General features: G+C 31.8%; 1 protein-coding gene and 1 long non-coding RNA gene across 4 annotated transcripts in view; both read left to right on the forward strand.

Moving 5' to 3' along the window:
• LOC127710214 (cGMP-dependent protein kinase 1-like) overlaps positions 1-14,293 on the forward strand; it is a 122,292-nt gene extending 107,999 nt beyond the window's left edge. For all 3 annotated transcript variants that reach the window (XM_052215975.1, XM_052215974.1, XM_052215976.1), the window contains exons 12-17: positions 1,557-1,646; positions 7,351-7,492; positions 8,407-8,570; positions 9,710-9,832; positions 10,249-10,378; positions 11,951-14,293. In XM_052215975.1, the coding sequence (XP_052071935.1) occupies positions 1,557-1,646; positions 7,351-7,492; positions 8,407-8,570; positions 9,710-9,832; positions 10,249-10,378; positions 11,951-12,049 (748 nt within the window). In that variant the 3' untranslated portion in view covers positions 12,050-14,293. The remainder of the gene's footprint in view (positions 1-1,556; positions 1,647-7,350; positions 7,493-8,406; positions 8,571-9,709; positions 9,833-10,248; positions 10,379-11,950) is intronic.
• On the forward strand, positions 4,581-5,660 carry LOC127710215 (uncharacterized). The gene is made up of 3 exons (XR_007986059.1): positions 4,581-4,683; positions 4,850-5,015; positions 5,514-5,660. It is a non-coding gene; the product is annotated as an uncharacterized LOC127710215 (long non-coding RNA).
• Positions 14,294-24,587: the final 10,294 nt, after the last annotated feature.

Here is a 24,587-nt window from a genome sequence, read left to right on the forward strand (position 1 = left end):
CATGACAAACTAATAGATTACAATAGAAAAATAAATGTCATATGTTTGCAATAGAGCAACTACAAGTGATGTAAAGTTGGCAAAGAACCTAACTTTTTATAACTTTTTTTCCTTTTTATATATATTTGAATGGTTCAGCACAATTGAAATAGTTTCTAAGATTCTAAGATTAACTATAATTAATCGACAAAACAGACATTGGGATAAAAAGACACGTGAACTTTTCTTTCATTGACATGGTTTTTACATCAGTGGTAGCCAAAAATACAATTGTAATAAAAAATAAGGATGTTGACGTAGGAATTCTTCTTTTTTTATTATTAAAAGTATTTGATCAATATCAATAGATAGAAATTAAAGACCAGTCAGTAAATCATAATATTTGTTTTCATAAAATTATTAAAAAGACATGAGCTCATGTTTTGGTCTACAAATAGATGGAATTATTGAAGCTTCTATAAAAAAAGTAAAATAACAAAAATACTGAACTCCAAGGAAAATTCAAAATGGAAAGTCCCTTATCAAATGGCAAAATTAAAAGCTCAAACACATCAAACGAATGGAAAACACATGTCATATTCCTGACTTGGTACATGCATTTCCTTATTTAGAAAATGGTGTATTAAACCTGGTTTAATAGCTAGCTAAACCTCTGACTTGTATGGAGTAACTTTATGAAAATATTTGTTATATGATTCCGGCTAACTTGTTAAGGTTCATAGTAACGTTTTATGATAGAACGTTTATCTTCCTTTTCTGTCATATTCCTGACTTGGAATGCAACTATTAAAAGGAAAATAAGGTGTAGTTTCTTTGAAGTAATACTTATGTTACTAGTATGTTTAACACGTCGAACCCATAATAATATTGATGATGATAGATGGCTGCTTAACGTCCAGCGGCAAATTTATATGCATTTTCAAGACGAAAACATGTTAATTGATTAACTCTGCTTTGTACTAGACCGAAATGCTGAGCCGGATTTTTTAAAGTGCTAGTTCACAAAGTAACAGTCCGCAGGAAGACATGTCACCTTACCCGGACACATTATTCTGACTCCGAGTCGACCAGTCTTTGCTCTTAGTCCTGAATGCCGCGTGCTTAGCGTAGAAGCAACAAATACCTATTTTAACATCTTTGGTTTGATCATGCCGGGTTCGAACCCACGACCTCACGCACTTGAGGCGAACACGCTACAACGAGACCACCCAGGCAGTTCAAAAATAATAATAAAATTTTCTCATTTAATTGGGTGTCTTTTGAAAATAAGCTTCCTTCAAAATTTGTATTTTTCATTGTTGATAGTGGTGGATTGATAAACTTAACGTCAAAGGAAAAAACTCATTTAAGATCACAGACTTATAAATTCAAAAGCCAAATGTGCGTTTCGTAAAAACACAAAGCTGAGAAACAAAGATACCAATTTTGTCGTCTTTGGGTTTACAAGGGTTTACAAAACCGGGGATCGAACCCATTCAAGATCTTCCCCACTTGAAGCGAGCTATTACTAGATCACTAAGGTGTTCACACAAGACTAAGATATATTTCAATTGTAGATTGTACAGGACTTTCAAAGACAGAAAGTATTTGTATATGTTGTTAGAAGTTTGTCTGGGAGGAGAGTTGTGGACAGTTTTAAGAGACAAGTAAGTATAAAAGATCGCCTGTTTTATACTGTTTATTATATAATTTATTCAGCTTCGTTGCCGGTATTAAAAGATAATATAAATGTACTAGGCTTTTTTCGTGGAAGTATCTGCATCATGATATGAAGCAAATATATAGAATATTCATATCAATTAAATTATACCTCCGTACATATATTCGACATAAAATATCAAAAGGGTACAAAGAAAAACAATTCTCTATTTTTCGTAATTAAGATTATTCTGAGGTTTCAGTTGCTTTTTCAAGTTGTGATTATATATCTTTGTCTTGACTTATTTGTTGTTTTTCTAGTTTTCGACTATTGTACTTTTACTACTTTGATAAACGTTTATTTATTTTCATTTGTTTTCTTTGAAAGGCCCTGGATATTCCCACCCAACATCTACAAATGAATCGTATGTGAAAGGGAATTTAATCTTTAGTTTGAAAACCAAACCAATGTGCTATTTTTTTTAAATTATATTAAGTTATTTCAGCAACATGTTCGCTATTATCATGAAAAGTGCATACAGTTCAAGTAAATTATAGATTTTATTTTGAATTAAACCGATATTCAAGAGTCCAGTCATACAAACTTTTACCGAATGGTCAATTCGAAATTCTTAGCATTTTTGGAACAACTCTGTTCAATAACATATATGGTCGTCCTATCTATAAAGTGTATTGATCTAAGAAGTATTTTTTGGGAATATTCTATTAACCCCATCATAATTTCGTCGATCGTTATTGAAAGAACTGTACCACAGCTGTCTGATTAAAGCTAGCACCGACTATCCACAATCGGAAGTGGATAGCATGGGCTAGCTTTAGTCAGACTGGTGTCATAGATGAATTCTTCTATGTCCCTTTTGTATTTGCGGAAAACGTATGGTGTGTTTATTATATCACATATGTTTATGTATAATTTCCAAGAAGAAATATTCTGGCAAGGTCTAGTTTTCCATTTTTATAAAAAGAAACCCTATGATTACATTAACTGTTTTGCAGGTAAATCCAACATCTATGTACTTATGCGAAATATGTAATTATTCTCTCAGCTTGATTGAAGGTGAAATTTTATCAAGTACATGCGTTCTGTGTTAGAGTTAAAATGCATTTTAACCACAGACATATTTTATGTATGAATTGAGTATGTTTGTCCAAGTTTGTTTTGACTTCTGGTTACATGACACGTCATGTTATTGGGAGCGATCCAATATTTCATTTACCTTATAGAAGTGTTTGCATTTGATCTTTTACTTGATATTTGCACATACACTTTAAAGCAAAATAAATCATTTTATTTAATAATGTTTCAAAAGATCTATTATCGCCATTCTCTTAAATGCTGGAATGAACTATACATTATGTATAAAAAATGCAAAAAGAACGGAACTTTTACTTGCTGCATAGAAACATCATCAAATGTTCAGCAACAGTAACAAATTTGTTAAACATTTATTGTTTAAAAATTCATTAATACTTTTTCTACGGGTAAAAGGATAAAAGTATTGTTGCTTTTCTGAGTTATAAACCATCTGAAAGCAAACAATTTAAAGAATGTATCACTGATTGCATATCATGAAAAGCATTGAACATTGTACAGAAACAAATTTTCACTATAACTTAACTACATAAAGAAAACAAAAGCTGAAACGAAGAGTATAGGAAATGAAAGATGATTAACGGGGTTTTTTACATTACCAATAAGGGCTATTCCATTAAAATGTATGTGGGAGGGTAGGAAGGGACTTTCAAAATATCCCTACAACCAAGAACCATTTTTTAGATAATTTTGCATAATGGTAATAGATGCATACTGAGAAAAGACCCATGACCCACATTCAATAATTAAACTTCCCTTCCTACCCTCCCATATACATTTTAATGGAATAGCCCTAATCTATGTTCCCCCTTCATGCATATATTTCCTTAGTTGAATTTGATTCAATTTTTCGGATGTTTTTGTTTACAATGCTCTTCAACCTCGTGTTTGATTTGGCCTTTCATTTTTTTTATTCAAACGCCACTGATGAGTCTTACGAAGACAACACACACGTATGGCGTAACAAGTCATAAGCCTGGTATCGTTGATGAGTTTTTACATCTGTTCTTCCCAGAGCCAATATATTATTGATTTGCGGGGCAAACAGGACAAACACCGAGGTTGTTGGTCAGATTAATTTCTTTTTGTTGTTTTTTTTTTTTTAGGAAAAGTAGAATTTTGACTTATGACATCATGAATGTAATATTAATTTCATTAAATAGCAAAGAATATTTGCATTTGTATATGACATGGTATGTTTGCTATAATTTAAAATTAAAATTGAGCTTTTGATTTTGCCATTTTTTAAAGGACTTTCTGTTTTGAATTTTCCTTGGAGTTCGGTATTTTGTTATTTTACTTTTTACCGATGTTCATATCTCACAAACATTTGAAACACTTTCAATTTTAGATGATAAGTTAACCGACTTTTAATGAATACTTTGTGCTACTGTATTGTTTCTACAGTGTATTCAAATATTGATCAATCGAGCTTTGATAAGAAAAACGCCAAAAACAATATTAATCTAAAGTTTCCTGCAATAAATTAAAGACGCGGATTTTTTTTCCATAAAATACTATATTTTCAACACGGTTGAAATGATAAAATTTAGCGGTAAAGATCTTTCCTTCTTGCGTTCCTTTTTAGCTCACCTGGCCCGAAGGGCCAAGTGAGCTTTTCTCATCACTTGGCGTCCGTCGTCCGTCGTCGTCCGGCGTCGTCCGTCGTCGTCCGTCGTCGGCGTTAACTTTTTACATTTTGAACTTCTTCTAGAGAACCACTGAATGGAATGAAACCAAACATGGCTTGAATGTTCCTTATGAGGTGCTGACCAAGTGTTGTTACTTTGTAGCCGATCCATCATCCAAGATGGCCGCCAGCGGGGGACTTAGTTTAACATAGGACCCTATGGGAAATGCATACAAATGACTTCTTTTAGAGAACCACTGAATGGAATGAAACCAAACATGGCATGAATGTTCCTTATGAGGTGCTCACCAAGTGTTGTTACTTTGTAGCCGATCCATTATCCAAGATGGCCGCCAGCGGGGGACTTAGTTTAACATAGGACCCTATGGGAAATGCATACAAATGACTTCTTTTAGAGAACCACTGAATGGAATAAAACCAAACATGGCATGAATGTTTCTTATGAGGTGCTGATCATGTGTTGTTACTTTGTAGCCGATCCATCATCCAAGATGGCCGCCATCAGGGAACTTAGTTTAACATAGGACCCTATGGGAAATACATACAAATGTCTTCTTTTAGAGAACCACTGAATGGAATGAAACCAAACATGGCATGAATGTTCCTTATGAGGTGCTGACCAAGTGTTGTTACTTTGTAGCCGATCCATCATCCAAGATGGCCGCCAGCGGGGGACTTAGTTTAACATAGGACCCTATGGGAAATACATAAAAATGTCTTCTTTTAGAGAACCACTGAATGGAATGGAACCAAACATGGCATGAATGTTCCTTATGAGATGCTGATCAAGTGTTGTTACTTTGCAGTCGGTCCATCATCCAAGATGGCCGCCAGCGGGGGACTTAGTTTAACATAGGACCCTATGGGAAATACATACAAATGTCTTCTTTTAGAGAACCACTGAATGGAATGAAACCAATCATGGCATGAATGTTCCTTATGAGGTGCTGACCAAGTGTTGTTACTTTGTAGCCGATCCATCATCCAAGATGGCTGCCAGCGGAGGACTTAGTTTAACATAGGACCCTACGGGAAATACATACAAATGTCTTCTTTTAGAGAACTACTGAATGGAATGAAACCAAACATGGCATTAATGTTCCTTATGAGGTGCTGACCAAGTGTTGTTACTTTGCAGTCGGTCCATCATCCAAGATGGCCGACAGCAGGGGACTTAGTTTAACAAAGGACCTATGGGAAATACATACAAATGTCTTCTTTTAGTGAACCACTGAATGGAATGAAACCAAACATGGCATGAATGTTCCTTATGAGGTGCTGACCAAGTGTTGTTACTTTGTAGCCGATCCATCATTCAAGATGGCCGCCAGCAGGGGACTTAGTTTAACATAGGACCCTATGGGAAATACATAAAAATGTCTTCTTTTAGAGAACCACTGAATGGAATGGAACCAAACATGGCATGAATGTTCCTTATGAGATGCTGACCAAGTTTTGTTACTTTGCAGTCGGTCCATCATCCAAGATGGCCGCCAGCGGGGGACTTAGTTTAACATAGGACCCTATGGGAAATACATACAAATGTCTTCTTTTAGAGAACCACTGAATGGAATGAAACCAATCATGGCATGAATGTTCCTTATGAGGTGCTGACCAAGTGTTGTTACTTTGTAGCCGATCCATCATCCAAGATGGCTGCCAGCGGAGGACTTAGTTTAACATAGGACCCTATGGGAAATACATACAAATGTCTTCTTTTAGAGAACCACTGAATGGAATGAAACCAAACATGGCATTAATGTTCCTTATGAGGTGCTGACCAAGTGTTGTTACTTTGCAGTCGGTCCATCATCCAAGATGGCCGACAGCAGGGGACTTAGTTTAACAAAGGACCTATGGGAAATACATACAAATGTCTTCTTTTAGTGAACCACTGAATGGAATGAAACCAAACATGGCATGAATCTTCCTTATGAGATGCTGACCAAGTGTTGTTACTTTGTAGCCGATCCATCATCCAAGATGGCCGCCAGCGGGGGACTTAGTTTTACATAGGACCCTATGGGAAATACATAAAAATATCTTCTTTTAGAGAACTAATAAATGGAATGGAACCAAACATGGCATGAATGTTCCTTATGAGATGTTGACCAAGTGTTGTTACTTTGCAGCCGATCCATCATCCAAGATGGCCGACAGCGGGGGACTTAGTTTAACATAGGACCCTATGGGAAATACATACAATTGTCTTCTTTTAGAGAACCACTGAATGGAATTGAACCAAACATGGCATGAATGTTCCTTATGAGTTGCTGACCAAGTCTTGTTACTTTGCAGTCGATCCATCATCCAAGATGGCCGATAGGGGGGGGGGGGGGGGGGCTTAGTTTAACATAGGACCCTATGGGAAATACATACAAATGTCTTCTTTTAGAGTACCACTGAATGGAATGAAACCAAACATGGCATGAATGTTCCTCATGAAGTGCTGACCAAGTGTTGCTACTTTGTTGCCGATTTACTGTTCAAGATGGCCACCAGGATATTTTATTAAATAACGGGACCAATATTAATCAAAAAATTTTAAATTTGGCCTCAATCATTATTTGGGTATCTGTTATGATTTTTATCTATCTTTACATGATTTCTAAAACCAAAGTAGAGTCAGGTGAGCGACACAGGCTCTTGAGAGCCTCTAGTTTTTTTTAATTTGGTTTGTTCATGATATTTTTTTACTATAAATTCGAAAGGAAACATGCTTTACATTAATGTATTCAATTAACCATTGATAAGACATTTCGGCTACTGGCCTTCATCAGTTTCTCTTGGTTTTTTCTGAACTACTGGCATTTCGATAGATCAGTGACTTTTAACAATTCATCTAGATGAAGGAACTACCTTAGCACAATTACATCTACATATTTTTATGAACTGGAAATTTAAAGACATAATGTGCAATTTAAATCATATTGTTTACATTTTACAGAGGCTCATTTGATGATGGAACAACTAGATTTTATACAGGCTGTGTGATAGAAGCTTTAGCCTATCTTCATAACAAAGGTGTTGTATATAGAGATCTCAAACCAGAAAACCTCTTGTTAGACACCAACGGTTATGTCAAACTGGTGAGTTCCGGTTATTGCTGTAGTATTGCCAACTGATTGTACAGTCTATAACATTTCTTATATTCCCTCATGATAATGAACTTGAAATTATACACATATCTAAAGTTTTGACCCATGGGAAACATAATGGTTCATTTGAATGAGAGTGGTTGGTCTGCTTCATTCCATGAATAGAAATATATTTCAAAACATCGAACATATTAACGTATGTCAAGTCTTAACGTTCAGCGTATTTAGCCCAGAATAAGTTTGGAAAACTAAATATTTAAAACACTTGTGAGAACATAAAACCAGACGGGTATAAACAGAACAAATTAGATCGTCTAAGATCAACATTGCCTGAGGAACCTCCATCTATATATTATGCACAATTACAGCAGTGGTACTGACCTGGTAATATAACAACGATCGATAGACAATGTTGTTAATAACATTTCTCACTTTTTTTCTGATTTTGATTTTAATTATATTCTTTGTTAAACATTATGTTTAACTTTAACCCGTTATACTCATCAATTGTTAAATTGAAAAAAGAAAAGATAAACGTTCTATCACAAAACGTTTCTATGAACCTTAACCATTTAGCCGGAATCATATAACAAATATTTTCATAAAGTTGCTCTATACGACTGTCATACAAGTGAGAGGTTTAGATAGCTATAAACCTGGTTTAATCCACCGTTTTCTACATAAGGAAATGCCTGTACCAAGTCAGGAATATGACAGTTGTTTTCAATTCGTTTGATGTGTATGAGCTTTTAATTTTGCCATTTGATAAGGGACTTTCCGTTTAGAATTTTCCTTGGAGTTCGGTATTTTTGTTATTTTACTTACTACTTTCTAACTAGGACAATATGATTACGCATACATGTTTGATAGAAAAAGCATTTCACGTTTTAAATACAAATTTGCAGGTTGATTTTGGTTTCGCTAAAAAGGTAGGATTGGGTAGAAAGACGTGGACATTCTGCGGAACACCAGAATATGTGGCTCCAGAAATAATTCTTAATAAAGGACATGATATCTCGTCGGATTTTTGGTCTTTAGGGATTCTCATGTATGAATTACTCACAGGAAGGTAAGTTTTTACATAAGTGTCAAAATTTCTTTTAAATGAAGCTTCCACTCTTTTCGCGATTGTAAAGTTAATGTTATTTCGATTGTTGCCAATATCCACTCCAAACATCTTCCAATCATTTTCATAAATCATGTTTTACTGCATGAAAAACTTACACAAAAAATAATGGTCTTACCCACTAGACATTGAGTCGACAATAGAATAATACAATCAAAGCATGCATGTACATATTGATGGTTATTACTGTTCCCGTTTATTAATTCAATTATGATTAACTATAAATTCAAGATAACATGAAAGTTATATCGATATTACATTTGTCTTTGTTTAAGAAATAAGTTGAACTAATTTCTTTTTTAACAGCAGGTTTGATATAGCTCGCAAATTATATAATAATTTCTTGGACAAAATGCACTGTTTCTTATCATTTATGTAAAATTTTGGTTAGTGCTTAATTGATATATGCAATGGTTTATAAGAAGGCACTTACTAGTGAAAACTTGGTCGATTTTGGTTGTTTTTGTGAAAATTTGCATTAAAATGAAAAAGGGAATACTTTTATAATTTTTGTGATGCGGTAAATTAAACCGGGGCCTCCTTATTTCCTGAACAATATGAATAAAAGTCAAACAGAATGCCATAATTCAAAGGATTTTCATGCCCATGCTCTCAAAATCATAAATGTTCCCAACTCATACAGGATGATTTATGTAATGTTGTCATTTTAATGTTATATTTAACATTGCCATAAAAGCGGGAGGTTTGGCTAGCCACAAAACCAGGTTCAACCCACCATTTGTTTTCTTAAAATGTCCAGTACCAAGTCAGGAAAATGGCCATTGTTATATTATAGTTCGTTTCTGTGTGTGTTACATGCTGTGTTTCTGTTGTGTCGTAGTTCTCCTCTTATATTTGATGTGTTTTCCTCAGTTTTAGTTTGTAACCCGGATTTGTTTTTTTCTCAATCGATTTATGAATTTCGAACAGCGGTATACTACTGTTGCCTTTATTTATATAGTATATTTATTATTATATGTGCACATTCGTACTAAGAGGGTTCATAAGTATTGGCATCAGTAATTCTGAATATTTTTTCTATTCATGTTTTATCTAAACGTACTGACTTATTTGAATTTCAGTCCACCGTTCTCAGGACAAGATCCAATGAAAACTTACAATATAATACTGAAAGGGATAGATGCTATTGATTTTCCTAGAAAAATAACGAAGAATGCTCAAAATCTCATCAAAAAGTTATGCAGGTAAAATATTTATATAATTGTTTAATTCAGTGATATTAGTAGTGCTATTATCCTTGATCATATTCACCATAAAAAAATCAGTTGCACATTAACATTGTACAAACCAGCCGTATTCGTATAATTCGTATAATGGCATGCAATGTAATCATAATATTCAAATCTTTACGTAATTATTATATTTTACCAAAATCTATTATACATGTTGTACACTTTGTTTATACATATTTTGCAATTGACATCAACCGATCAATTCGATCTTTTTGATTTGAAAGGTATATATAAAATATAAATCAAATATTTTGCTAAATTTACTTATCGACAGATTCAAATTGAACAGGCAATATATGTATACATGAAAAGAAAAAGAATATGCTTTAAATTTACTTTAGTTACAAGTGAAGAAAATATCATTACAGGGAAAACCCGTCAGAAAGGTTGGGATTTGGACGAGGTGGTATGCGAGAAATACAGAAACACAAATGGTTTGATGGATTTAACTGGGAAGGATTACGGAAAAGAACGACTAAATCACCGTTTATTCCAGAGGTTGGTTATAAAAAAACATTTCATTTCTGTTTGTCACCATTAGGTTAAGGTTATCACAATCTAAACCGTCTTCAGGACGTAAAAAAATCCTTCAAGTAATTATTTCTATGTAGAGTTTCGTTGTATGCTTGACACATTGGTTCTCCATAGTCAAATGGTAAAAACTATGTTTTCTAAGCCTGCAATTTTGAAAAAAGACCCTCCAGATAAATAAGCATTTCAGAGTATAATAGTAACTGAAATCGTAATCTAGTTAAATATCTTCGGAATGATATCACAACACCGTTTTTGTACGAGACTAGCCTGCAACAGTGATAAAAAGGTGTAGGGATTTGTGCTCTCTTTTAAATCAAAAAGCATTGTAATCACGTTTGTTCTCTTATAACAACCTTCATTCTGTATTAAAAGAACTTCACTCTAAAACACTAGTCTCATGTACGTCACCCTATGGTGATGAATGCTTTGAAAACATGATAAAGGAAATAAACTGTTGTTAAAGTATGACGAATACAAAAACTCATAATTAAAGTGCATAGCTACACGACAATGCCGCTTCTGAGTTTATTAAATATGTTACACATGAACAATCAACGAACACTTTTGCATATATACAAATGTAAACTAGCATTAGACACAACATTATACCACAATGAAAAATAACCCTCCAGTCCTATCAGTCTTATATTATTAATAATAAAAAACGGGGACTAATTAGATAAAAATTTACCAATTAAATTTAGTACCGATCGCTTTGTTGCTGTCGTGCTGAATGACCGAAAACCCCATTTCCGCGGGAAACTGACCGTACAATAGGTACGACACCTACACATCATGAAAAAGACAGGAGAAAATGATTTCACTCTAGTTCACTACGTCCAACCGTATGAAATTATATATATATTCATGATAGAAGGCAAAATAACATTAACGGTACCATAATATACTGCACCAGTTGCGCATTTCGATACTTAATGTCTCTTCGGTCATGCTTGAGGCCAAAACATTTGACAATCAACAAACCTAATACAACCATTGGAGAGTACAAAGAATGAACAATTGTACGTCATAAATAAACTCATCATAGATACCAGGATTGAAATTTTGTATTTGTGCCAGACGCGCGTTTTGTCTACAAAAGACTCATTAGTGACGCTCGAATAAAAAAAAGTTAAAAAAGCCAAATTAAGTACGAAGTTGAAGAGCATTGAGGACCAAAAATTCCTAAAAGTTTTGCCAAATACAGCTTAGGTAATCTATTCCTGAGGTGGTAAAGCCTTAGTATTTAGAAAATTCAAAGTTTTGTAAACAGTTAATTTATAATTATGACCATATCAATGATAATTCATGTCAACACAGAAGTGCTGACTACTGAGCTGGTGATACCCTTGGGGAATAAAAACTCCACCAGCAGTGGAATCGACCCATCCCCTTTTTGTATGTAATATTCTCAAATCATATCACGAATCCTGGCAAATATGAATCAATTAGTGCATAAAATTATTGTTCTACATCATAACCAACCATCAAAATACTATGCATAAGGTTATTGTTGTAAATTTCTCATCTTAACAGATAAAAAATCCTGTAGACACAACGAACTTCGATGATTATCCAGAGGAAGAAGATGAACCACCACCTGATGATGTCACAGGATGGGATCGAGAATTTTGATGACGTATTAAAATATGTGATATTATTGACAAAAATGGTGATTGCATTTCTAGCCGTGTATATGACACAGGCAGGTATGGAGATCGTTGAACTATTTTTAACTGTGATAAGAGGCGATTTAGTGACTTAAAGACAAGAGAGTGAGAAATGGTGTGTAAACAGTTCAAATACTATTCAATTACTAGATAGGTTTTATGAATGCTACGAATCGGACTGTGAGCCGTCCAGTGTTGCATTAAAGAAATTTCTTATTCAAGAAATGCATTGTAGAAAATAGTAGAATACTTGTTTGTTTTTACTCTACATATTCCTTTTGAACTGTATGAATAAATAGATTATTTTATTATTCCATATTTGTTTCGTACAAAGTCTAAGGTGTTTATATTGTTATTTAAGATAAGATAACATTATTTTTTAAATTGTGCCTACAAATGAATATGAATATAGTTATACAAAAGTGCCTCAAATGTTAAATTACTTGTCTTCCACGAAATATTTCCCAATATTTTTCTATACTTTACGTTAAACATCAGCGTAATTAAATATATGCATTTTTTTCAAACATTATGAAAACACTGTTTTGTAATTTTTTTTTTATAAATAATGTTAAAATGCTTAAATGATGAAAGATTATTCTGTTGCTACCTTTATTAATATGTTGATTTTTTTAAAAATATTTTATGGATATTTTCTTTTGATTGTTTAGTGCTTCAAAAAAATTATGAATCAGTGAATCAGTAAATAGATGTTATTTAATGTTTACAATTTTTCATAGTTTCGATTTATTAAAGTGATTTGTTTTTAAAATTACGGTTTTCTGTATATATTCATGTCTATGTGTTTAAATCTTAAAATGAAAAATGTTATATCATTAAATATCGTAAAATAGTGCAACAGATATTTATTTTAATACCTTTTTTTCCAAGAAAAATCAAGCATCATATGCAGTGTTATTTAGAAAAAATATAAATGATAGAAAAATAATGATTTCAGATTTCGTAACCATTTATGAAATATGTACATGTAGGTCAGAGGAACATAGACACACCAAAGTATGATGGCAAGAAATATTTCTTGACCAGATTTACATTCCTTGCCAGTAGGATGTTTATCTTAACACATGTGTAATTTTTATTATTCTGTATTTGTTGCAATATTTTGAGATATTTCTGGTATAAAATTTTTAAAGCAATACACATACAACTACACATCGATGTTTTTATACTAATTTTGTTAAAATTGCAATATACTATTAAGCTAAACATTAACATAAAATGAAGCCCTGTGCAATGCAAGCTATTGCTTTATATTATCTTATTAAAAATATACACATCTTCTTGCATACATACAAAAAGACATAGCGTTGTTAGAGACATTTTAACGTTTTTTTAACAATATGTTACCTTTTTATAATTGTGTAGTTTTCAGGGAGGAAGAATAAAATAACAACCTAGAAAAATACATCACTTGATGTGGAAATGTCAAAACAATGTTTCCAAATACAAGTAATTAATTGTTGAAATCCACATAAAAGAAACATTTGATTCAGAGGTTGTGTATTTTATGTTATTGGTATTTTATCTTTTGAAATGGCATTTTAGTTTAGTTTTGGTTTTATTTTATCTGTTTTCAATAGTTTGTTTTATAATTAGAAATAAATCATAACTCTGTTTTCATCATACATTATTTCAGACATATATTTTATTATTATTTCAGAAACATATTTTATTATTATTTCAGAAACATATTTTATTATTATTTCCGATAAAAAAGTAAAAATAATGGTGTGTCATGGGTTAACTGATATTAAAATTATATCTTATAAAAAATATGTTCCATGTATTTTAGTTATTTTTGTAATTTACTGCAGAGTATAGAATGAAATCGAATTTTAAAAAAGATGAAATTCACTGTTATACCTGTGATGACACCTATTACAACAATGGTATGATAAAAGGCGCACAATAACCAGTATATATTTATAGTGAAATCATATACCGTTTCTTATTTAAAATTATTTTGTAATTGATAAGCACTTTAATTTCTCAATACTTGTGAAACCATAAAAAGTTTATTGTTGATTTGAGTGTAACATGATGGTTTGTAGGCACCATTTTTTAGTATATAGATTTGTGCATTGCATTTTGATTAAAAAATAATCGATAGATTGTATTGAAGAGATGTGCTGTTATAATTTATGTACAATGTACAAACGTTCATTATTAATACAAAATCTAATTTTTATATTGTGTTGTAATTTTTTCCCTTTAGTATATACCGTTAAAAATTATCTACTGTATCTTAATATATTTCTCAATCTCCGGATATATGTTACAACCATGGAAAAAAAAACAAAAAAATTATGGTTTGGATTTTTAAAACGTCATCAATGATACCAGGCATTTTAAATGCACTCATATCAATACAATTACTACGTATATATTAACGGATTTTCAGCATATATATATATATATCGTCAAATAGGAGAATTCATTTTTTAGCAAAGAATAAAGCTTCATTTTGTTACTTCAGACTGGTATTTTGCCATATTTTCATTAGAAAATCTGAAATACTGAAAACCTACATAAGAGTAGACATTAGATAAGTGCCTAAACGACTAACCGACAAGGCAAATTCATCTTATATCAACTAGACCTAGAAGTTGTCATGGTGTATAAAGTATTCCCTGTTTCTCCGTCTGAGAGGTACGACTCCCCTTTAAAGCGTCGTGTATTTGACCTGTGGGATGTATACATACGCAACTGTTCGGTAAATTGGATTCCGCGTAGAATGAAACACTGTGCGTTATAAATTCTTTGCAACAAGTCTTTTATAGGTCCATAGGTGGCCTTTTGAAATGAAAATCTCTGCTCCTTTCCAGCATGATATTTTTCAAAGAGACAGTTCAAACTTCCAAGTCGTCCTGATTATGCATGAAATATTTGCCACCGGACGTTAAGCAACCAACAATCAATCATTAGTCAAACCTTCCAGCCGTTACCTAAGGATTTGTTCGAGTACAAGCAATGCATGTTCCTCTTCGCATGCAACAGTCTCAAAATGTTCTCATTATGCACTCAGGGTCGTATTCATAAAAATAGTTATTCGATACAAAAAAATAACAGCATATATATAAAAAGGGACAAAAGATACCAAAGGGGATATTCAATACTAATAAATCGAAGAGAAACTGAAACAATGAACAAAAATTAGAACGTGTTTTTAAAAAGACATGCACTTGACATTCCTAATGTCCTGCTGTGTTCCTCTTCTCACTGACATGTTTCTATATTCATTTAAGGTAAAATGCAAAAAGTAAAATAACTAAATACCGAACTGCAAGGAAAATTCAATACGGAAAGTCCTTTATCAAATGGCAAAATCAAAACCTAAAACACATCGAACGAATGGAAAACAACTGTCATATTCCTGACTTGGTACGGGCATTTCCTTATGTAGAAAATGGTGAAACAACAATTTCTAAAAAAAGAGATGAAAGCACTTTCGTGTCTCTCCACGATCCGTTATATACTATAGATAATTTTATTTCACTGAATAATTCAGAGTTTGGAGATTGTTGATGACAACTATCCATTTGAACTCAAATCTCATAAATCTATCAAGAAGATACAAATCCAGGTAATCGCATCACTCCAAAAGAAGCAAGACCGGATTCGTCGTCAGGTAAGCATCTCCTGATATGCATGCATCAACATGGCGCATATGCACTCTGTAATAATAACAACATTGGGAATAGCACACAATCGGTAAACTTACAGGTCAGTGACTCTTTTCACAAAAAAAAATCTTAAGAGTAAAAACACTCGTAAGTCATACACATTTCAGTATAATTCACGATCAATTTAATCGTAAGATTTATTGTGAAAAGAGTCGCAGACGACTTTTCTGGTATCTAAAGATCTGAGACCGCGAAAACATGTCGTTTGGATGTAAAGGATACAAAAATAAAGCAGAGTGTGCTTCATATCTTGCTTAACACTTAGAAATCGACATTGGGAGCTGGTTGAGATCTAAACTTAACTTTATTAATCTTTATTACGAAGATCTGATTTTGAGATTCCTGTTTTTATGTAGCGGTATGTCTGAAGAACCTGCACATGCTATACAATAGTCTTGAGTTTGCGTTTCCTATCAAGATTTAATTAACAGAGGATTACTGCGAAGAACTTTAAGAATTAATGCTTCTGAATGGTAGATTAAAGTTATCTATTCGGACATTACACGTGTCATGAGTTGGTTGACCGTTATATGCAAATAAACTCATCAAAGATACCAGGCTTAAAATGTGTACGCCATACGCGCGTTTTGTCTTCAAAGGACTCATCAGTGACGCTCGAATCAAAGAGTCAACACAGGCCAAATAAAATGCGAAGTCGAAGAACATTAAAGACCCAAAATTCCAAATGGATTGCCAAATAAATCTAAGTTATAATCTATTCCTATGTTAGTAAATCATTAGTATTTCGAAAAATTCAAAGTTTTGTAAATATTTATTTATAATCATGACCATATCGATGTATGTATCACAAATCACAACAATTGCGTTTTAATTACCGTAACCCGATCAATGTTCTCTAGTTCTCGTTCATTACTTGTCACCGAAGACGACACATATCATCAAATCTTATTTGTAATGAGCAACATAACCGGTGGGCCGGGTTGAACAGATTCTTTACAGGAGTTTACCATGGTGATGTATGTCCTTTATTACTTATGGTAATATAGTTTTACAATTCATAAACTGGCATCTTACTATCACAATTTATCCTTTGAATTAAGTAAAGGATATAAGCCGATAACAGTCCATTCTGTAAAATATTGGACAGGTCTGAAAATTTATTTTGTGGATAAACTTTCTTTACATTAAAATTTATTTTGTGGATAAACTTTCTTTACATTAAAATCTATTTTGTGGATAAACTTTCTTTACATTAAAATGTATCCTCCATGTTGGTCCCTTTAAACAGTATCTCAACTTAAGGTTCATGTGGACCCTTTGGCTAAAATGGCTGCATTTTCACCTCAAAATTTACTCTGAGTACAGACAAACCTGTGTATCTGGAAAAGTTTTAAGGCATAGCATGCCCTAGATAAATAAAATTCAAATATATTTTATGTTTTAGAAAATTGAAAACTTTACAGGATTTTGCAGTGCACTTTTTTCCAATCCTCCTGTAGATGCCAAAATAAACTAAGTTGTGAAAGAGGTTTGAGAACTTCCCCACTGGTAATAATTGAAGTGAACTTTATTAATTGACATGGACAATAGATGGACAATAGATACCTGACAATATTTGGTGATTTAAACTGTGTACCTGAGTGGACCATATCAAGTCAAACTCAAATTTTATCATCTTCTGCAGGGACGAAAAAAAGTGCACTGCAAAATCCAGTTGAGTTTTAAATTTTCTAAAACATACAATGTATTTGAATTTTATTTATCTAGGGCATGCTATGCCTTAAAATTTTTCCAGATGCACAGGTTTGTCTGTGCTCAGAGTAAATTTTGAGGTGAAAACGCAGCCATTTTAGCCAAAGGGTCCACATGAACCTTAAACAATAGACAAAAAGAAAGTACAGCTGAAGGTAAACAACATGTATTGCTACATGAAGATAAAGACACAGCGTATGCGTATCATGATTTTAGCGTGCCCAAGGACTACTCTAAAAATTTCCTTGAATACCTTTACATTCGTTTTGTGTTTCAAAATGGATAAAGACGATGAAAGTATATTCTTAATTGCAAAAAACGAAGAAAGTGATGTCGTTATCAGTGATTGTGTTGTTTCAAACTTTGGATTAAAATCAAATGTGTATTCAGATATATTCGATTTCAGTGTGGATTACAAAGAGGATATAGTAATAGCAGCTAATAATGGCAAGTTTTATATTTATTATATTTCAAAACGTAGTCCTCTCCTATTCGTTTCTTGTTTCTTCTGGGGTTTTTATTTCTTACTAGGTGAATGAGGAAAAAAGAAAATCATGTGAAGACAGGTTCACATTGAACCATATCGAGTGCACCGCATGCAGTCGATTTTATTTCAAATAACAAATGAAGAAATAACAACGTGCATTTATTTTTTAAATTCTTATGTTGTTCGTCGGAATTTTCAAGAGACTGTTATTGTTTACCAAAACGGTACCACCTGAATATCCCCCCTTTTTTCTGTTTTTTTTTTCTGCAAGGTCGTGTCGCTCTTTTTTCGTTTATTTGTGTATAGATGTGCCTTGTGTGTGTTTTTTTTTAATGTTACCGACTCATGATTTTGTCTCTCGATTTCCTTTTGCAAAAAAAAAAACTCTCTTATTTTCTTTTATAACATAAAACGATCACTACGAACAAAGTGCGAATCGGACACACGATTGATTTGTTCGACAGATAACCTGCGGTAACGTCTTCCTTTATTACTGTGTATCATCGCCACCGGAAATTGGGTACTAACGAAGCGGAGAGAAATGGAAAAAAAAAAGTAAACAAGGTAAGAATTCATTCAATTTAAACGGATGTCAAGTTTGTTCAATATTCAACATTCAACATTCAACATTCAAATTTTTTTAATTTTTTTTGGGGGGTGGAGGGGTGGGGGGGGGTGGGGGGGTTTTCATTCATTTTCAACATTCAACATACGATTTCAACATTCAACATTCAAAATTCTTTTTTTTTGTTAAACTTTTTTTCAATTTTTTTTTCATTTTTTTTTTTTTTTCAACATTCGATTTTCAACTTTCAACATTCGTTTTCAACATTCAACATTCGTTTTCAACATTCAACATTCGTTTTCAACATTCAACGTTCGTTTTCAACATTCAACATTCGTTTTCAACATTCAATTTTCAACTTTCAACATTAGTTTTCAACATTCAACATTCGTTTTCAACATTTAACATTCGTTTGCAACATTCAATATTCGTTTTCAACATTCGATTTTCAATATTCAACATTCGTTTTCAACATTCAACATTCGTTTTTCAACATTCGATTTTCAATATTCAACATTCGTTTTCAACATTCAACATTCGTTTTCAACATTCGATTTTCAACTTTTAACATTCATTTTCAACATTCAACATTCGTTTTCAACATTCGATTTTCAATATTCAACATTCGATTTTCAACTTTCAATATTTGTTTTCAACATTCAACATTCGTTTTCAACATTCGATTTTCAATATTCAACATTCGTTTTCAACATTCAACATTCGTTTTCAACATTCAACATTCGTTTTCAACATTCAGCATTCGTTTTCAACATTCGATTTTCAATATTCAACATTCGATTTTCAACTTTCAACATTCGTTTTCAACATTCGATTTTCAATATTCAACATTCGTTTTCAGCATTCAATGGTCGTTTTCAACATTCAACATTCGTTTTCAACATTCAACATTCGTTTTCAACATTCGATTTTCAACTTTCAACATTTGTTTTCAACATTCAACATTCGTTTTCAACATTCAACATTCGTTTTCAACATTCGATTTTCAACTTTCAACATTCGTTTTCAACATTCAACATTCGTTTTCAACATTCAACATTCGTTTTCAACATTCGATTTTCAACTTTCAACATTCGTTTTCAACATTCAACATTCGTTTTCAACATTCGATTTCAACATTCAACATTCGTTTTCAACATTCAACATTCGTTTTCAACATTCAACATTCGTTTTCAACATTCAACATTCGTTTTCAACATTCGATTTTCGACTTTCAACATTCGTTTTCAACATTCAACATTCGATTTTCAATAATCAACATTCGTTTTCAACTTTCAACATTCGTTTTCAACTTTCAACATTCGTTTTCCACATTCGATTTTCAATATTCAACATTCGTTTTCAACATTTAACATTCGTTTTCAATATTCAACATTCGTTTTCAACATTCGATTTTCAACATTCGATTTTCAATATTCAACATTCGTTTTCAACATTCAACATTCGTTTTTCAACATTCGATTTTCAATATTCAACATTCGTTTTCAACATTCAACATTCGTTTTCAACATTCGATTTTCAACTTTAAACATTCATTTTCAACATTCAACATTCGTTTTCAACATTCGTTTTCAACATTCGATTTTCAATATTCAACATTCGATTTTCAACTTTCAACATTTGTTTTCAACATTCAACATTCGTTTTCAACATTCGATTTTCAATGTTCAACATTCGTTTTCAACATTCAACATTCGTTTTCAACATTCAACATTCATTTTCAACATTCAGCATTCGTTTTCAACATTCGATTTTCAATATTCAACATTCGATTTTCAACTTTCAACATTTGTTTTCAACATTCAACATTCGTTTTCAACATTCAACATTCGTTTTCAACATTCGATTTTCAATATTCAACATTCGTTTTCAGCATTCAATGTTCGTTTTCAACATTCAACATTCGTTTTTAACATTCAACATTCGTTTTCAACATTCAACATTCGTTTTCAACATTCGATTTTCAACTTTCAACATTTGTTTTCAACATTCAACATTCGTTTTCAACATTCAACATTCGTTTTCAACATTCAACATTCGTTTTCAACATTCGATTTTCAATTTTCAATATTCGTTTTCAACATTCAACATTCGTTTTCAACATTCAACATTCTTTTTCAACATTCGATTTTCAATATTCAACATTCGTTTTCAACATTTTACATTCGTTTTCAACATTCGATTTTCAACTTTCAACATTCGTTTTCAACATTCAACATTCGTTTTCAACATTCAACATTCGTTTTCAACATTCGATTTTCAACTTTCAACATTTTTTTTCAACATTCAACATTCGTTTTCAACATTCAACATTCGTTTTCAACATTCGATTTTCAATATTCAACATTCGTTTTCAACATTCAACATTCGTTTTCAACATTCAACATTCGTTTTCAACATTCGATTATCAATATTCAACATTCGTTTTCAACATTCAACATTCGTTTTCAACATTCGATTTTCAATATTCAACATTCGTTTTCAGCATTCAACGTTCGTTTTCAACATTCAACATTCGTTTTCAACATTCAACATTCGTTTTCAACATTCAACATTCGTTTTCAGCATTCGATTTTCATCTTTTAACATTCGTTTTCAACATTCAACATTCGTTTTCAACATTCAACATTCGTTTTCAACATTCAACATTCGTTTTCAACATTCGATTTTCAATTTTAAACATTCGTTTTCAACATTCAACATTCGTTTTCAACATTCAACATTCTTTTTCAACATTCGATTTTCAATATTCAACATTCGTTTTCAACATTCAACATTCGTTTTCAACATTGGATTTTCAACTTTCAACATTCGTTTTCAACATTCAACATTAGTTTTCAACATTCGATTTTCAATATTCAACATTCGTTTTCAACATTCAACGTTCGTTTTCAACATTCGTTTTCAACATTCAACATTCGTTTTCAACATTCGACTTTCAACTTTCAACAATCGTTTTCAACATTCAACATTCGTTTTCAACACTCAACATTCGTTTTCAACATTCAACATTCGTTTTCAACATTCGATTTTCGACTTTCAACATTCGTTTTCAACATTCAACATTCGTTTTCAACATTCGATTTTCAATAATCAACATTCGTTTTCAACTTTCAACATTCGTTTTCAACTTTCAACCTTCGTTTTCAACATTCGATTTTCAATATTCAACATTCGGTTACATTTAACATTCGTTTTCAACATTCAACATTCGTTTTCAACATTCGATTTTCAATATTCAACATTCGTTTTCAACATTCAACATTCGTTTTTCAACATTCGATTTTCAATATTCAACATTCGTTTTCAACATTCAACATTTGTTTTCAACATTCGATTTTCAACTTTTAACATTCATTTTCAACATTCAACATTCGATTTTCAATATTCAACATTCGATTTTCAACTTTCAACATTTGTTTTCAACATTCAACATTCGTTTTCAACATTCGATTTTCAATATTCAACATTCGTTTTCAACATTCAACATTCGTTTTCAACATTCAGCATTCGTTTTCAACATTCGATTTTCAATATTCAACATTCGATTTTCAACTTTCAACATTCGTTTTCAACATTCGATTTTCAATATTCAACATTCGTTTTCAGCATTCAATGTTCGTTTTCAACATTCAACATTCGTTTTCAACATTCAACATTCGTTTTCAACATTCGATTTTCAACTTTCAACATTTGTTTTCAACATTCAACATTCGTTTTCAACATTCAACATTCGTTTTCAACATTCGATTTTCAACTTTCAACATTCGTTTTCAACATTCAACATCCGTCTTCAACATTCGATTTCAACATTCAACATTCGTTTTCAACATTCAACATTCGTTTTCAACATTCAACATTCGTTTTCAACATTCGATTTTCGACTTTCAACATTCGTTTTCAACATTCAACATTCGTTTTCAACATTCGATTTTCAATAATCAACATTCGTTTTCAACTTTCAACATTCGTTTTCCACATTCGATTTTCAATATTCAACATTCGTTTTCAACATTTAACATTCGTTTTCAACATTCAACATTCGTTTTCAACATTCGATTTTCAACATTCGATTTTCAATATTCAACATTCGTTTTCAACATTCAACATTCGTTTTTCAACATTCGATTTTCAATATTCAACATTCGTTTTCAACATTCAACAATAGTTTTCAACATTCGATTTTCAACTTTTAACATTCATTTTCAACATTCAACATTCGTTTTCAACATTCGATTTTCAATATTCAACATTCGATTTTCAACTTTCAACATTTGTTTTCAACATTCAACATTCGTTTTCAACATTCGATTTTCAATGTTCAACATTCGTTTTCAACATTCAACATTCGTTTTCAACATTCAACATTCATTTTCAACATTCAGCATTCGTTTTCAACATTCGATTTTCAATATTCAACATTCGATTTTCAACTTTCAACATTTGTTTTCAACATTCAACATTCGTTTTCAACATTCGATTTTCAATGTTCAACATTCGTTTTCAACATTCAACATTCGTTTTCAACATTCAACATTCATTTTCAACATTCAGCATTCGTTTTCAACATTCGATTTTCAATATTCAACATTCGATTTTCAACTTTCAACATTCGTTTTTAACATTCAACATTCGTTTTCAACATTCAACATTCGTTTTCAACATTCGATTTTCAACTTTCAACATTTGTTTTCAACATTCAACATTCGTTTTCAACATTCAACATTCGTTTTCAACATTCAACATTCGTTTTCAACATTCGATTTTCAATTTTCAACATTCGTTTTCAACATTCAACATTCGTTTTCAACATTCAACATTCTTTTTCAACATTCGATTTTCAATATTCAACATTCGTTTTCAACATTTTACATTCGTTTTCAACATTCGATTTTCAACTTTCAACATTCGTTTTCAACATTCAACATTCGTTTTCAACATTCAACATTCGTTTTCAACATTCGATTTTCAACTTTCAACATTTTTTTCAACATTCAACATTCGTTTTCAACATTCAACATTCGTTTTCAACATTCGATTTTCAATATTCAACATTCGTTTTCAACATTCAACATTCGTTTTCAACATTCAACATTCGTTTTCAACATTCGATTTTCAATATTCAACATTCGTTTTCAACATTCAACATTCGTTTTCAACATTCGATTATCAATATTCAACATTCGTTTTCAACATTCAACATTCGTTTTCAACATTCGATTTTCAATATTCAACATTCGTTTTCAGCATTCAACGTTCGTTTTCAACATTCAACATTCGTTTTCAACATTCAACATTCGTTTTCAACATTCAACATTCGTTTTCAACATTCGATTTTCATCTTTTAACATTCGTTTTCAACATTCAACATTCGTTTTCAACATTCAACATTCGTTTTCAACATTCGATTTTCAATTTTCAACATTCGTTTTCAACATTCAACATTCGTTTTCAACATTCAACATTCTTTTTCAACATTCGATTTTCAATATTCAACATTCGTTTTCAACATTCAACATTCGTTTTCAACATTGGATTTTCAACTTTCAACATTCGTTTTCAACATTCAACATTAGTTTTCAACATTCGATTTTCAATATTCAACATTCGTTTTCAACATTCAACATTCGTTTTTAACATTCGTTTTCAACATTCGACTTTCAACTTTCAACAATCGTTTTCAACATTCAACATTCGTTTTCAACATTCAACATTCGATTTTCAATATTCAACATTCGTTTTCAACATTCAACATTCGTTTTCAACATTCAACATTCGTTTTCAACATTCAACATTCGTTTTCAACATTCGATTTTCAACTTTCAACATTCGTTTTCAACTTTCAACATTCGTTTTCAACATTCAACATTCGATTTCAACATTCAACATTCAAATTTTTTTTTTTGTTAAACTTTTATTTAATTTTTTTTTTTTTTTCAACTTTCGTTTTTCAACATTCAACATTCGTTTTCAACATTCAACATTCGTTTTCAACTTTCAACATTCGTTTTCAACA

Source organism: Mytilus californianus, unplaced genomic scaffold (genome assembly GCF_021869535.1).
Source record: "Mytilus californianus isolate M0D057914Y unplaced genomic scaffold, xbMytCali1.0.p SCAF_7, whole genome shotgun sequence".
Lineage (NCBI taxonomy): Eukaryota > Metazoa > Mollusca > Bivalvia > Mytilida > Mytilidae > Mytilus > Mytilus californianus.